General features: G+C 41.1%; 1 protein-coding gene across 4 annotated transcripts in view; it reads right to left on the bottom strand.

The window, feature by feature from the left end:
• dock11 (dedicator of cytokinesis 11) overlaps nucleotides 1-16,165 on the bottom strand; it is an 87,979-nt gene that overhangs the window by 60,606 nt on the left and 11,208 nt on the right. For all 4 annotated transcript variants that reach the window (XM_065950226.1, XM_020645584.3, XM_020645582.3 and 1 more), the window contains exons 6-12: nucleotides 12,396-12,491; nucleotides 11,957-12,091; nucleotides 10,220-10,406; nucleotides 9,191-9,270; nucleotides 7,547-7,630; nucleotides 7,146-7,286; nucleotides 4,066-4,341 (exon numbers count right to left, since the gene is read on the bottom strand). In XM_065950226.1, coding sequence (XP_065806298.1) covers nucleotides 4,066-4,341; nucleotides 7,146-7,286; nucleotides 7,547-7,630; nucleotides 9,191-9,270; nucleotides 10,220-10,406; nucleotides 11,957-12,091; nucleotides 12,396-12,491 — 999 coding nt within the window. The remainder of the gene's footprint in view (nucleotides 1-4,065; nucleotides 4,342-7,145; nucleotides 7,287-7,546; nucleotides 7,631-9,190; nucleotides 9,271-10,219; nucleotides 10,407-11,956; nucleotides 12,092-12,395; nucleotides 12,492-16,165) is intronic.

Consider the following 16,165-nt stretch of genomic DNA (forward strand, 5'->3'; position numbering starts at 1 on the left):
TGATGGTCACTTTACACAGCAGCCTCTACCATCAGTGTGTGAATGTGTGGGTGTGACCTGCAGTGTAAAACTGTTTGAGTAGTCACAAGTCTAGAACAGTGTTTTCAACCTTTTTTGAGGCATGGCACACTTTAAGATTAAGAAAAATTCCACGGCACACCACAAACCAAAAGTCTTACAAAATGACAAATTACACCATAATACAGTAGAAAAGTGCTCTATAAGCTCAAGTCCATTTACCATTTGACATAAAAAAACAACAACAAACACACTCAGAAGCAAATTTAATTTGTACAAAAAGATGTGGAAAGCTTTAATGACAGATTGTAACTTTTTGTATGCTAACTTCTTAAACTTTTTATTTACCTATTCCTCCTTCTTTTCTTTCTTGACTTATTGTAAATTCTTCAGATTGACAAGATAAAAAAAACTGTACTAGAGCCATATTCATATTCACATTTCTCTTTGCTTCATCTCTGTACTTTGTCTCTGAAGTGGAGGTGTGAGGTGGGAGGAGTTGACATTCTCAGGTTTTTCACTTATAAATGTGCAAACAACGACAATATTGATAAGACATTAAAAACTCCCCAAACCCCAAAGAGATGTCTTTAAATTTCTGACATGATTTAGTAGGCAGAATCAGAGGTTTGTATGTATACTGGCAGATTGAACTTGATGTGTCTTTTTAGCCTTAATAAGTGCTCTGCAGAGCGAGCGCAGGGGGAAGTGGCTGCTGTCCGCTGAAGCTCGACAGGAAAACCACACAGGGCTCATATCTATTTTTTGCTCTTGGGAGAAGGGGCTGTCTTAAATCTTTGTGCTGTCAGTTTGCACAAACAATCTTGAGGGGACAGAAATGACGTTCGGCAAAGTTGTAATAATACTAATGAAGGTCTGTGGAGGTTTCTGGGAACAGCAGTAAAAAATGTAGGCGGTAATATTGATTGGAAACAGGAAAAAAAATCCAGAATAAGTCATGAAAGATGACTATATAAATAAAACACATAGTAGAGAAGCAGCAGACAGAACTTCCTGGTTTCACTTGCAGACATCATTTCTGCTGTTATGCTTCCTGGTATAACGCTCAGAGTCACCGCTCCTTCTTACAAAGTAAACCTCACTGGCTGGTGTGTATCTGGGAGAAATATTCCTTGTATATTTGAACAAGTGGATTGGATTAGTGAATTATGTAACAGACTGGAACAGAGGCCTGAGAGCTGCTGATGTAAGAAGAAGTGGAGGCTCTGGCCTTGGACCACACCCAAAGCACCTAAATTAAACTGTGGTCTGCAGAGCTAGAACAGCACACTAATCACAGAGGTAGAGCCGGCGCTGCAGGATGAATGTGTCCGTATGACGTCTGTGTGTGTGTGTGTGTGTGTGTGTGTGTGTGTGTGTGTGTGTGTGTGTTGCATTAACAGATGTTTGAGATATTAGTGTAACATTAGGTCTTTAAATTAGATATAAGGAGTTTGGTTTATTTTACATCTGCAGCTTTAAGAACTGTGTGCAACAGTCTGGTTTGCTGCTCTATATTAGAAATACTTTGTTGTCTTGAGAACTTATGATCCGATTGACCTCTTTTAATATTCTTCTTAATACCTATCAGCTCGTCTAGTTCATCATGAGACATTCAGACCCTTCAGGTCCTCCAGGAGGACGTGTTTACTTATTGTTCCAAGAATCAGAATCCAGCAGAGTGAGGCAGCTTTTAGGTTTCTACGTTCCTCAGCTGTGGGATCTTACTCAATCTTATTAAGTAAAATCACTTCTCATCCTCTTTTATGTAACCTTTCATCTTAATCTCTTTAAATCATTTACTTTATATATTGTATATATATATATATATATATATTGTATATTGTCTCTGATAAGTCTCATTTGCTTTTTTAAAGCTCATCAAGAGTTATAAATATCATTTTCAGTCTGTTTGATAACCAGCTACGAACTCCTCACAGGAGCGTTCTGTTTTTAATCCGTTGCCGCGGTAACCCAGTCCCGTCTCTCGTCACAGAATCGGAAAGCGAGAATCTGAAGACGTTTCAAATCCTAACTGGTGCTAATTAACAACAGGCACCGGTCCTGTTGAGTGACCTAATCACATGAAAGAGCCAAGCAGTCAGAGGTGAAGAGCAGTGTGTGTGTGTGTGTGTGTGTGTGTGTGTGTGTGACCGAGCCAAAGGTAACAAGCACATTTCCACAATCACGCCGATGACACACTGCTGTATATTTCCTTGGATACAAAGGACAACCCAAACCCTCCGATCAACAACCGTTGTGGATACGCTTTACATATTTGATTGTCTTCTCTGTTTTATCATCACTCTCATATTCTATCCATCGTGCTCTGAGCATCGGTTCCTGCTTTGATACTCATTTTGATTTGCCTCTTTAATTCATTCTCCTGTTTTTGGACTAGATTGTAAAGCAGCCTGAGTGATTGTACTATTATAGGTACGATGATAAACCTGGCAACCCATAAAGGTCAGATTTGGACTAATCAGTACCTGGAGATACGCTCACTATCTTAAATTTTCTAAGATAAAAATAAAGACTTGTGCACTTCGATTCAAGGGATAAAAACAGCGTCGTCATCATCGTGTATTTTCTGAGCAACATTATGATTGAGCTGTTTCTACAGAGTCCTCTGGTGAAAGATGGAAACAGGGAATATTCTGGTTACTGAACTCTTGTCCCACACAGACCAGCTGCAGACTACATGGGATTACCAGGCTGAGTGACTGAGAAAAAAAGGACAAGAAGCCAATTTATTGATGCTTATAGTTAGTCTCAGATGTCAAAATTCCTAAATGTTTACATTGTTCCTTTCAGTGTACTATGTCTTTTTGTACAGGTTTGATGATCTAAAAAGACACCAAAGCCCTAATTGGGTGCTGCTGGATCCCAAAATTAGTAGGTATAAAGAAACAAAAAACATCTGCACATGAAGGAGCTCCCATTTTAAGGATTTCTTAAAAAGTGACGTTTTGAGCCAACAGTGTGTGATGTTGACTCAAAACGTCAATTGTTAAAAAATCTTTTAAACGGGAGCTCCTTGGTGTGCAGATGTTTTATGTTTCTTTATATCTTTTTGTAAAGGTTCACCTTCATATATTCTATCTATTTCTATATTGTAAAGAACCTGCACAGGCTAAAAACCAACTAAAAGAAACAAAGGCACACACATGAGGACGAAGCAACAAAGTGTCTGTCAAAATCAAACCAAAGAAGAGAGAAGGCCACAGCTCAAGCCTATAGTCCTCATGTGGCCTCAGAGCTGTGGACACCAGCAGCTCATCAGAGATGAAGTATCAGTCTCACATCAGTCAAAGCCACATCAGCAGAACCCGGAAGACAGAAGTGTCTAATTAGCTGCTATAGCACCAGCTTTCATGTCATGTCTCTTTGTAACTGAAATAGCCAAACCTCAGAACTACAACGAAGCTGTCTGCTCTTAATTATAGAACATCAAAACGTTAAAGCTTCATTTAAGAATATTATGTCTAATCAGCAATTTCCTTTAATCTTTTACATCACTGTAAATCATGAAATCCTACATTTCCCTTTTACCAACAAATGTCCTACAAATTCAACTCTCAGATTATTTGTAATTTGAACAGCCCTGTGGTTCAAAGTCCTCCATCACAGAATGAGCAGGATAGATGTAAATATCTTATTCGTGTAAATATTTCTTGTACCTATTATTGATATCTTACTTACATTCCTATTCTATTTTATTAATATTTGTATTGCTATATTGTATATTTTGGAGCAACTGTCGAATTTCCCTCTGGGATTAATAAAGTATTTCTGATTCTGATTCTGATGACCAATGGATATATATTGTATCTAAATGTGTGTTTCCCTTGCAGATTGTCTATCATAACAGACGAGATGCCCCTTTTTATTCTGGAGATCAGAGCCGATAGCTGATAGCCTTCATTAAACTATCTGTAAGTGAAGTTTGACTTAGAGAAACCCTCCTTGTGACTTTCACGCCTTCTATCCCTGAATCAGGTTGAGTCATTTCCTGCCCTCAAACAGCTTTCTGAAACCAGCCCGTACCTGTGTGGGGAATCGCAGCAGAGCCTCCGACACCCTCTGAAGAACCGGCAGGCCGTTCCCTTTCCCTGAGTCTCCGTTCACCATGACTCCTCCCCCTCCCCCTCCTCCTCCTCCTCCTCCTCCTCCTTCTGAGTCCGACGAAGGAGAGTGCTGGCCCGAGGTGTCCGTCAGCATCTCCCTGACGCAGGCCGGGTTCAGGTCGACGTGGAAATCGGCTGAGATTTTGCAGCTCTTTGAAACGTCGAAGAGAGCCAGGCTGATGAAGAAGGGTTCCACCTGAGGGTCAGCAGAGAAGAAGAGATGATAGCTAACCGGCTTCATAACATCACTGGATTCATGAACTGAATATCATATTTCACACAAGTTTTTCAAAGCTTAATCCCTTTTATCAAGAATGTAATTAGTACGGCGTTTTTCCAGGAGCTTTGAGGGGATTGTATGACCCTGTGTTAACCTGCTTATTGCATCTTTGATTGAGTAATGACAATCACCATGGTAACCCTAAACTGGCAACATCACGTGTTCTTAAATGGCTTTTCTCGTTTTTTTTTAATCTCTCAAATCTGTGAATAAAAACCTGCATTTATACATTAACACCCTTTACATATCGGATCCTTTAGCAAACATGGAGACGTACTTTACACGTCCAACATTTCCCATGATCATGAGTCACTTCCTCTTGTTTTCTCAACAGCTGGACTTTTTTTTTCTGAGATAATGCTAGTGTTCCTGTCATAGAGATCATTTCAGTTTGATTTCCCAAGAAGCTGACTTATTTTTCTTATTAACTTGGGGTAACAACGCTGGTTTTCCCGCAATAACAGATTATTTTCTGTCATTATCTCAAAGCTTTGTCTCGTCATGCAAATAGCATTTTTTTTTCTTCTTCTGGCAATCTAGAGATCAAAATATTTGGGGCTGGTTGCTTCTGTCAGACCACAACATGCCATGCTGCTGTTGCCCACACTGCTGAGGTAAGTCCATCTTATTTCTGTGGGTTTTGTGCTTTTATAGCTCTGGGAAGATGAGACAAATAAGTGGAAATATGGAGAAAACAACTGGAAGTTTCTTATTATCACAGTCAATAAAATGTATGGATGCATGTCTTTCTAAGACTTCTGTACTCACACAATAACATTCATACTCAATGACATTTGGAACTCAATGCTATTCGATTTGTGCCAATTAAAATTGAAGTCAAGAAACATTTGTTGCAGGTAAATTGAATTTTAAAATGTAAGATTAATCATTGTATAAAAGGAATTGCTTTCTGTAAATCAGACTCTCCACACAGACTACTTCATCTCTGGTTAGATAGCAGTTCTGGCTCTCACTCAGTGCTGCCCACACATTTCTTAATGACTTTGCCCTTGCTGGATGGACGGTTCCCGCATGTTAGACTTCATCCAACAAACATTGTTGTAGTGTAACTGAAGGAACAGTAAGGAGGAAAAGAGAGCAAGCGTGCTGCTTTCAAACCACAGATATGATTCAACTCTTCTACTGTAGAGTTGATCTAATGCAGGAGGAGGAGGTCACATCAAGGTCAAACTGCTCCTATCATGAACTAATCTGTGAGCTATTAAAACAAAATATCAGACATGTGATTGGTTAACGACTTTAAAGCAGGACAGTGTGCATAGCCCAGAGGAGGAGGGGGGGGGGAGATTACAATTTAAACAAATATTTAAACCTACAGTTTATGTTTAAGCGTAACAACGCCTGCATTGTTAGCTACATATGTTTTTTAAAGATTCCAGTAATTAGGTGAACTATGACCATGCATAGGTAAGGAAAAGCAAAACAAGATCTGCACATCAAGAAGCTCCCGTTTGAAGGATTTTTTTAAGTGACGTTTCAAGCCTCAGACTTGAAGGTGAATTTTGTGAGTCACCATCTTAAATATACATCAACTTTGACCGTGCACCACAGAGAGCATACAATAAGTGTGGGGTCTGGGGGGGGTCTTCCCTCAGGACATTATGAGCAGAAAAACCCTGATTTAGTGAATTCTTTTCTGCCAAATTACGGCTTCTCTGTATCATCTTCTGATGTTAATGTACACCTTTGTCCTCTTTGTGTCTTTTATTTTTAGATGTAACCTCTTTATTTGTGCTGCTGTCATGATGTATTCCACTGATCATCATGTTCATAATTAAATAACAATGTCCAAGAAATAATAACCGAAGGGAAAGCCTCCCTCCATACAGCCACATCATAGCAGTCGTCTTTGTGACTGAAACATACAAAAACATGGAAAACGTCCTCGTACTATAACGCACGTGACACATCTATGTCGTTAGCTATACGCTTAAGGCTGATTGTTATGTTACTTTTTCGTATGTTCACAGTAAACGATGAACCCAAACAGTCAAGATGGCTCCGTCTCTACTTTCAATGTAAATTCAGCAGGTTGAGATAAAGCCAAATACCAACTAACAACCTCATTTTTTATATCTCATCCTCCCTCACCACCAAAGAAAAAAAACAAAACTCTCCCACAAAGATAATCAGGCCAAGCCTCTCTGAACTGTTTAACCTCTCTGGGATCAGGAAAGCCACTCTGACCACAGAGGACCCCCCCTCTCACCGCCTCCAGCCTCCAGCACTCCTTGCACTTACAGACGCTTCAAAGTCCCTACGGCCTGGAAAAATACGAAAAATAAAACCTCCATTCCCTCTGCAATAACCACCCTGAACAAAATCAAATAGACACTTTTTTAATCAGCTGTTCATTGTTTCTATCTATCTATCTATCTGTCTCAAGGACCATTAAAGTCTCATGTGTCAATGTTTCAGGTAGAACAATCCAGAACGCCACATAAATCCAGAAAAAATCCCTGATCTAAAGAAAGTGTTCTCCTTGAATGGCCTGGATCTTTCCCTTTGCTTTCAGACAGGTCAACATGAATTATGAAGGTGTATTATCTGGGGCAGCGGGTACTGAGGGTGAGGATTGTTGATGCTGCTGTAAAAGGACTAATGTGTGTTTTGGGGCTAGATATCCTGAAGTGTCATTGGTAGAGAGGTGAGAGTCCACACAGATACAGGAAGCACATGGGAGTAAAGTGATGACGTACATTTGTGAGGACGCTGTCACCCTTCTCACTAACGCAGCCCTGGAGACTGAAGGTCAAGTCGTGGCAGCTGACGACGATACGGCGGCCAAACCGCTCCTCAAACGGCTTCACGTCCGGCTCGATGCCTGAGAAGTCCAGACGCTGAATGTGGGACATGAGGAAGAGCAGGGGAGGGGAGGGGAGGAGGGGGGGGAGGAGGGGAGGGAGGGAGGGAGGGAGGGAGGAGGCAAGGAGAGGATAAAACAAAAGATTGAATCGATGGAGAGGATGAGTGAGGATAAAATAGAAGAGGATAAAAGAGAGGGACATGTTGGGAAGCGGGGGAGAGATCAGATCATGAGAGCAGATAGTGAATTAATAAATAATGAGGCAACAATGATTTAAAGAAGTGTCGTCTGTACCTGAGTCTCAGGATCCAGAGAGAAAAGCTTCTGCCTGCCCTCATTCCTGTTGAGCTTATTGAGCTGGTCCGTCTCCCTGGCAAACTACACACACACACACACACACACACACACACACACACACACACACACACACACACACACACAGAATGTAAGACTTAATTTCTTCATTTCATTTCAGACTCATATCTCATTAGATCACCCAAATGATTGATCGTATTGAAAAGTACTAAAGCTACAGATCTTCAGTTATATGTTTGCTGCCTCAGATAAAAGAGAGAGCACTGTCTAAGTTGCCTGAATACGTTGGCAACATTTTGGTGTCTAAACGTTGCCAACGTCTTTGTGCACTTCAGACAGAGTGTAGGAGTTTGGCTGAGATTTTTGTTATGGCTAGGAATTCTATTTTTATTTACCGTGGCATCAAAAGAGATATTGATGCTTTGTTTCTTAATATCAAGGTCTTTTTTCTCATTATTTGACTATTTGTGATGTCCTTTCTATTGCCAGTATACAGACCACAGTGGGAAATTGGTCATTTAAAAGAAGAATGTGAGACATTTTATACAGCAGAAATCAAGTTTATCCTGTGTGAATGTGTCTCTGAGACATGACTGTCTACATCTGAGTGAGAAGCTCGAGTCCTGTTGGCTGTCTTGTCCTCTAAATGCTTTAAGTGATTTCTGATGAAGAATCTCATCCTGCTGAAATATTCAATTTTCTTTTTACTGATCTTGTTTCATTTTGTGGGTCATATAGAGGCATCAGATTTAATTTCAGTCTGTTTTATAACCATCTCAAAACTCCACACAGCAGCTTTAAGAGAAGAAGTATCTCAAACAATGTTAGGTCTACACAGCCCCTTAGTGTTTTCTCTGCCAGTAAAACAACACAAACAAGGAAAGAAAGAAAAAGGAGAAAGAAGGAGACGCAGACAGAAAGGAGGGAGGAGGGCATCTAATGGAGACAAATAAATCAAACCCTCAGGTCACAGTAAGAGCTCTTATCCAGCGCCCTCCCCTTGTTAGTACTGTGACGGGCCTGCAGACAAACTCAAAATGATCTTTTTAGGCGCAGAGGAAAAAAAAAGTCTGTGCTTAAAGGGCCCAGGGCAGACAGTGAACCAGCAGCACAGAGCACAGAGGGCTTTGTTGTCTGCGCGTAGCTCAGGGTTTATAGACGTATTAAAACCTCTGTGGAATGAACACTGCTTTTCTCTGACACTCAAAGCTAACTCAAACACTGAGAGTCCAACAAAGATCCTCTCATGGCTCATGGAGGCTTAACGAAACAAAGGATCATAAAGGTAGTTTTCTAAGGTGTGTTCATTTTCATTTATTACTATCTTTATGCACTAACTATGTAGTGACAGGCAGAACAAAAAAACAAAAAAATCCCTGCAATTTTTGTAAGTATCTACATAAAAAATGGGCCCTGACTTTAATTGCATTTGGGTCTAAATGACAAACAGGTAAAAGGTTTTCGACTTGCTCCAGTAGTTTTGTTCTGCAGGCTGTAAAGGCTGCTTTTGAAGGTGTGCCTTTAACTGCTTCAGAGACCACTCCACTACCAAACAGAGGTAAGCTGGTCTTCCCACTCTTGCTTTTTTTCTGCAATTTGAACCTGCCGTCCAGTCCTTCATACCTTCATGAGTTCCGGTTGTAAGCTCCTCCCCATGCTCTCCAGCAGGCTCTCCCCTTTACCTTGGCTTGTGGTGTCGTCGTCTGCGTGAACAGAGCAGTGATCGTTGCATGAATAAAGGCTATATCAGACACACTGAGAGCTAACCTCATGATAGATCAGGCTACTTGCTCGCTTTATGTTTCCTTAATGGCTCTTGGCTGCGTTTCCCAAATGGCCAAACTAATACTCTCACAGTCTACTGGATAAATTAGAAAGAGGCCATTCACCATTCCTGCTGACTCCCTTGGTGACGTAAGATGGACTGAGTGAACTTTTTACCGCCCCTCCATCTCTCTGGATGGTCTCACTCTCACTCATAAGCATCTTGTTGGCCTGAATGAGTTTCTCTAGAACATTCTGCTGAGAGTATTTTATTGTATTAGGGGGAAAGTAAGAGGACCCACAGATGCTGGCAGGCAAGACAAATGCAAAGTGCATAAAACTGCTCGGCATTCTTCCAAAGCTCAGGACAAGCAACGATTCACCTCAGATTCCCTCTACAGTAGCACACAGTTTTTTTTTATTTGGGAGGAAACAGAAGAGTGAATGGAACAGATGGAGCAGCTGAAAACGTCTTTGGATCCTGAGCTTTGATTTACCTCTACCTGCACATGTAGGTAGTATTCTCTTTTTTGGAGGTTTTATAGCTTATGTGCACTTCCCTGCTCTCCACTTGAGGTGAAGTGTTAAACCTCTTTTCTTATGTATCACTGGAATATGGAAGCCATTAAAATGTCATAACACTCAGTTTTAAAATAAGTGGAGTTTTGGACTTTTTCCCCTGCTAAGGAAAGGGATTACTTTAACCCCGGCCCCTCCACTAAAACAGGCTCAGCAGTAATGTTCAGAGCTCTTATTATTATTATCATCATCGCTAAATGGACCATGACTGTGCACCCTCCTGGTAAAGCTGTAAATAACAGCGTCAGGGAAAGATGATCTGAATTTGTCTGCATGTAATAGTTTGGTAGTTTTTTTTCCGCAGCTCACCCAGGGAACATTCCAGCGTCTCGGCTCCGTTCCTCCGGTCCTGACTGGCGGTCTCGACGCTGCTCTGCAGAGCCTGCTTCAGCGTGACCACCCACTCCTCCATCTCTGCTTCGCTGTCTGCAGCCAGGAAGTGGCTGTAGCGGTCTTGCATCTTCAGCTCGAAGCCATTACGTCGCATCTTTGGGCTCTATAGGAGGAAGGTTCATTACATTATGTTCACTTAGATTTATTTCCCCCGTTTCTTCTTCCCAAAACAAAACGCTAATCACTTCCTGGTTATAAGAGGATTGCTTTAGTTTGGACTTTCTACTTTCATTTTTAGCTTTTTCAACACACTCTAAAGATTGTTATTTGTCCTAAGAAGAGGGGGTAAAAGCAACATAAAGGCAGCAGTTTTTGGGTGCAAAACATGCTTCGGATTGTCAAACACCCGGTGCTCCATGTGATTCAGCATTAAACCCATTAACTGGAATGAGTCTCCGCGCTCTGCCCATTCATCTCCTCAATGTGCTCATCAAACTGAAAGCTTTCTGGCAGCCTCTCTCTGCTCAGTGCAGATCTGAATGAGGTACCAAGCCCGATCCACGAGCCGGCAGTGGCCTCTCATAATCAGCTGGAACCGGACTTCGCTGCCCATGTCAGTGGAATGCAGTAAATCCGTCCAATCAAAACGGCTCAAAGTCTCTGGAGCGTGGCAAGACGCGGAAAAAACACGCAGACGTTCACGAGGGCGAGGGCTTGTGCCAGGGAGGAAAAGTTTACAGCGGGCATGGAGCAAGATCCACCAAAAGAGTTAAATTAAATAAACAACAAGGTGTATTGAAGGATTGAAGTTTGGTCAAACTGCTGCTGCTGCCTGACATGGACAGGACAGGCTTGAAAAATATGTTTAATCCCAACGAGTTAAATAAGATTAAAAAGTACTCTGAAACAGGGGCTCCGCTTGTCAACAGGCAAGGGAGGCAACTGCTGGGGCCCCCAGACCAGTAGGGACTCATAATCGTTTTTTAATCAGTGGAGTCCCGTGGTTTGTAAAAAATAAAATAAAATAAAATAAACAGCTATTTCTTGCTTGAAAAGGGTAAATCCCCAAAGGGAATTATTCCCTGTTGTTTTCAGACTGTTTGAACAGTCAGTAGAATAAATAAAGCACATTTCATTGATTTACTCTGATCTAGGGTTTTCACAATAACAGATTTTCAAAGATTCTAGCAAAAATCAAACAATATCCATCCATATCCATATCCAGTTTGTCCTGTTTCGATACCATAGCAACAAAAATATAACTCCTAGGCAACCAAATTTGGACAATTTCTTGTTTTTAATTACCATTAAAATGCAGGCAAACTGAACAGTGTCTAAATTGCACAAATATAATTGCAAAGTTTGCATTTGTGCAATTCAGACAGCACTGTCTCTCTTTCGTTCTCTGTGGCTTTTGGTTAAAAGTATGACTAAAGATCTGTAAGTTTTTCAAATCTTTGGTATCTTTTGATATTATTCTTCATTGAAATAATGGAGATTGTATCGTTTTTAAACACGTGGTAAAGAAAAGAATGGAAAAAGTGTTGAGAAGTATCTAGGAGGTATTGAAAATTGACAACTTAACTCTGACCTTGAACATTCAATATGAAAGTTTAAGTATGTTAAGGTCATTAAGACCCACATTTATATGTACAAATATAGCCTAGGTTTTTGCTTCCATGACTCTTTAACATTTTTTTAAGCCCTGTATACCTGCACAACATCTATGCACGAGTCCAGGTAGATGGATCCTTTGGTGTCCTTGCAGTTCTTCTCATCCTTGTAGGAGTTGAGGATGTAGGAGCCGTCGGGGAGCTGAGACAGGTAGAAGTACCTCCTTTTGAACACCTGCAGATCACAGACCAAACCATGAAGGTTCATGTCAAACACATTTTAAAAAAACTTGTAAAAAAGGGAAATGCTGCAAGAAATGTAGCTCCTACACACATGTCCTATTGCTGAATTGTAAACTGTTTTACTGACATGAATTAAATATCAGTGAATTCTCTCTGAATGACTGCTGCAGTGGATTTCTGTAACGAGGTGCCATGTCCCCCGTCCTCTCTTATGAGCGCTGTGTTTCTCTGTTGTTGTCTCATTTGTTGCTGTTATGTTGCATGAATAAGAGGCAGGAGGTCTGGCAGTGACTCACCCTCATGGAGACAGACAGGCTGCTGTTGATGTTGGCTTTCTGGAGCCAGCCCTGCTTCATGATTCCTCCCCTCTGGGAGCACAGAGATGCTGAGTCCTGACAGAACACAAACACAAACACAGCTAATCAATCAAGACTGAGACTTTATCACCGAGTTTAATTCACGTTAATGATTATGTCAGGATAACATCCAGGAAGTAAAGAAAAGAAAACGCATCATCAGTAACTTCTACAGGTGCTGAATCCTCAACCAGAAAATGTATGAAAAGTATTTCAGGACAGCCCAGTGTGCTGTCTACTTAGAAGTGTTCTTAATATAGCATAATGTTCGTTTCACCAAATAAAGTCTCATTTAAAGTAGAATAGACCATAAAACAGGTCATTCATGAGGATGTGACGATGTGATAACCACGGCAAGCTGAAACATATCTTGATCATTAGTGTTCACTTAAATCTCTGGTGTGTCTGCTTTTACAAATTTTTTTGTACAGACCATGACTCAGGAAAAGATCGCTCAAGATTATTGTGTGGATCTGAAAGACACCAAAGCTCTTCTGGAGTTCTTTGTCCCCTTCCAGGTTGAGATTATACCGCCAAAGACTGAAGCAGCCAAACGGATAAAGGCTTCTTAGGACCCGATTGGTTGGTGAATGATAGACTGTAGACAAATTATTATTGGATTTATTTATGTACGTCAATAAACTGCATTGAAAGAGTAACAGCATTGGAGCCGATAGGGCAGCGTTTCAGATCTTATGTGAGGGTTTGATTCAAAGATGTGATTGAATCAAAAAAGTACATTTTGTCTGAAGCCTGTTCTGTTTTGTTGGCCACAATCAGAATCCCTATTAGTCATATTGAATTACACATGCGCCTTGATCACCATGCTAGCTGATCACTTAGCTTTTGCTTTCCCCTTAGCTCTGACCTTACGCCCAAATATGGTAATTTCTGGCTCTGAAGAACCAAGGTCAAGTCAGCAACTCAAGACTCCAAATCGGTAGTCTACAAACCAACGAGGTTCAATGTAGCGGCCTAGTCCAGGACTTTCAGACAGTCTATGTTAGGGCTGCGTCAATCCTGAGACAATCCAGATATCGATACTTAGAGAGCTCTTAACAGATTTCTCCAGCATTTTGTCTCAATGCATTATTCATGACTCCTCAGGGTGGAGGTTATGACATGCATAAGGGGAACATGACAGGGCGTGTACTGGCCAAAATAAAAGCAGAATAAAATTGACCCCAAATTGCAGGTTACAAATACATTAATCTTGAACTTTACCTTTTTAAGGTCATTTTATAAACTTCAGTTCATCAAATATTATGAGTTCCTCCAATATATATAAATCATCTCAGAATCGCTGTACGGTGATATCATGGTTAACATGGGCCACTGATCTCATAACGCATTGTGAGCTACTCTGTGATTCCTACCTCTCATCTATGTACATGATTAAAGTCATTCACTGGGGGGGGTCTATGGGCCTCCCAGTGGTTAAGAACCTGGGTTAACTTGGGTCAATCAATGCCAATGGTATCAAATCTAATCCCACTGTGTCCAGCTGAATCAATTTTTCAGCAGAATTCATTTGCTTCCACATTAACGGATCTTCATAATAAAGCCTCAGTTGCAGCCGTTCCAACTCATAACCATCATGGGACTGTTGGTGAGCACAAACATTCATCACAAGGAGGGAAAGATCTCTAAGAGAGAGCGCTCTCATACCCATGTGCAAACACACAGCACACATTCTTGGAAGTAATTCATCCTGTCAGTTGGAAAAAGATTCACAGTACAAGGAGGAGGTCTAATTGAATTAATGTAACTCTGGAACATGACACCCGCGCTGTAATCATGACACTCAGTGAAAGGGGTTGAAGGTGTGTTTATGTGTGTGCACAGCTGAGATAATCGCATTGAAGTGACATTTTTGTCCTCTGAGCGTCACGCCCGCTCGTTCGTCTTCAGTTTGTCCTGTAATCTAATTGGCTGGCCTTTTAGTCCTCCTGTAGCTTGCTCAGTCAGACATGCAGCGAGTTCCCAGAAGCCCCCATGTTTACTTCAGCACGGTCACCTAATCCCTACGATCTGTGAGTGCTTTATCATTGATCTATTGTTACGACCCTTTGGTGGGTATAAAAGGGTTACATACAGTAAATGGTGCAGACATTTAGACAGAACCTCTAAAGGCATTAGGTGCTCTAGTTTCTTTAACTTCTTGAATATTCTTGTGACAAAACAGAAAAGGACAAGCCATCACCCTCCATAAGTAATGCAACAGTAGCACCGAGCATTTCAAGAAATAATACAGCCGTCTCCTTCTGGTCCCCGCAGCACAGCAGCATTTATTTGCCTTCAATTAAACCCTCCCCCGTCTAACTTTATCGGGCTGGATGGCAGGAGGAGGAGGATCGATGAGGGCTATTTATAGCACAAAATAGGCTGCTGGTTTCTCCACCCTGCACTCAGTCTGAGGGGTCACTAGGTCCACTGGTGGACCATAAGTAAGATGAGAAGTTCAATGCTTGTCCAGGCAGATGGTTGCTCTATTTGCTCATATTTTTTGAGATGAATTAAATTGTGTCTTATCGTTATGATTCATCATTGCGATATGCGCAATCAGTCGACTAAAAGATTAAACGTTGTCACTTTTGCTACCACGGTTACTAGCCTGTACAATTCTTTGTACAGGCTAGTAATCATGCTTTTATCCAAAGCGACGTACATCAGAGAGTAAGAACAACACAAACAAGGATCTAGAAAAAAGGGAACAATGTCAGTAAGAGCAAACGATCAGCTTTGAGTCTGATTGGACACACAGGTGCTGGCAGGAAGTGACCAGAGGCAAAGCACAACATTGAGGGCAGTTCTTGAGAGTTCTAATCAGTATAGAAACCATCTTAGAAGTCGTCGTTATCAAACAAAAACCATCGTCATTACCATCATCATCATCATCATCAATAATATGGAGACCATCATCATTAAGTTAGTAGGTGTTCATGAAAGAGCTGGGTCTTTAGCTTTTTCTTAAAGAGGCAGAGGGACTCTGCATATCAAATAGAGTTTGGAAGTTCATTCCACCACTGGGGGGCGACAGAGGAAAAGAGTCTAGTAAATTAATGATTGATATTTGTATGAAAGCTCCTGTGGGGAACTTTTGGTTTGAGTCAATTGTGGAGACTGCTGTCGAAAAACAGAAAGTGGTTGTAGCTCTGGTTGATGGGCCCTGATCTCACAGCTCTACAACCCAGATGTAAACCAGCACAGTGAGCGGATGCCTTTATACTGGAGCAGCGCAGATAAACTGGCTTATAACCACTATATGTTCAAACACATTCAGCACAGGCATGTGGACGATAACCTGCAGGGAAGGCTGAAGGATGGTGATGCTAGGGATGCTAACATTAGCCACGCTCTGCAAACCACTTTGACATTATTTACCTGCAGAGTGATGTACGTTGCAAAGTGCCAAATGTTTCAGAGCTATTAAAAATAGCAGTCAATTTTCTTTTTGAAGAATGTCATAAAGTGTTTTATAAGAGCAGTGGTACATAAACTGTGATCAATTTAGATTGTTTCCTGATTGTTTTCTTGCCATGAGACTTTGAATTTTTATTTCCTTTCAAGTGCAGGGAAATGATTTGCTCAGGAACAACCCTAAATCATAAAGATAACTTAAGCTTACACCCCAGTAACAAGTGCACATGTTGTGTGCTATGTGGTTCAGTGAGTCCAGAGCAGACCACACATCCACGCTGCAGAATGAA

Source organism: Labrus bergylta, chromosome 22, assembly GCF_963930695.1.
Source record: "Labrus bergylta chromosome 22, fLabBer1.1, whole genome shotgun sequence".
Taxonomy (NCBI): domain Eukaryota; kingdom Metazoa; phylum Chordata; class Actinopteri; order Labriformes; family Labridae; genus Labrus; species Labrus bergylta.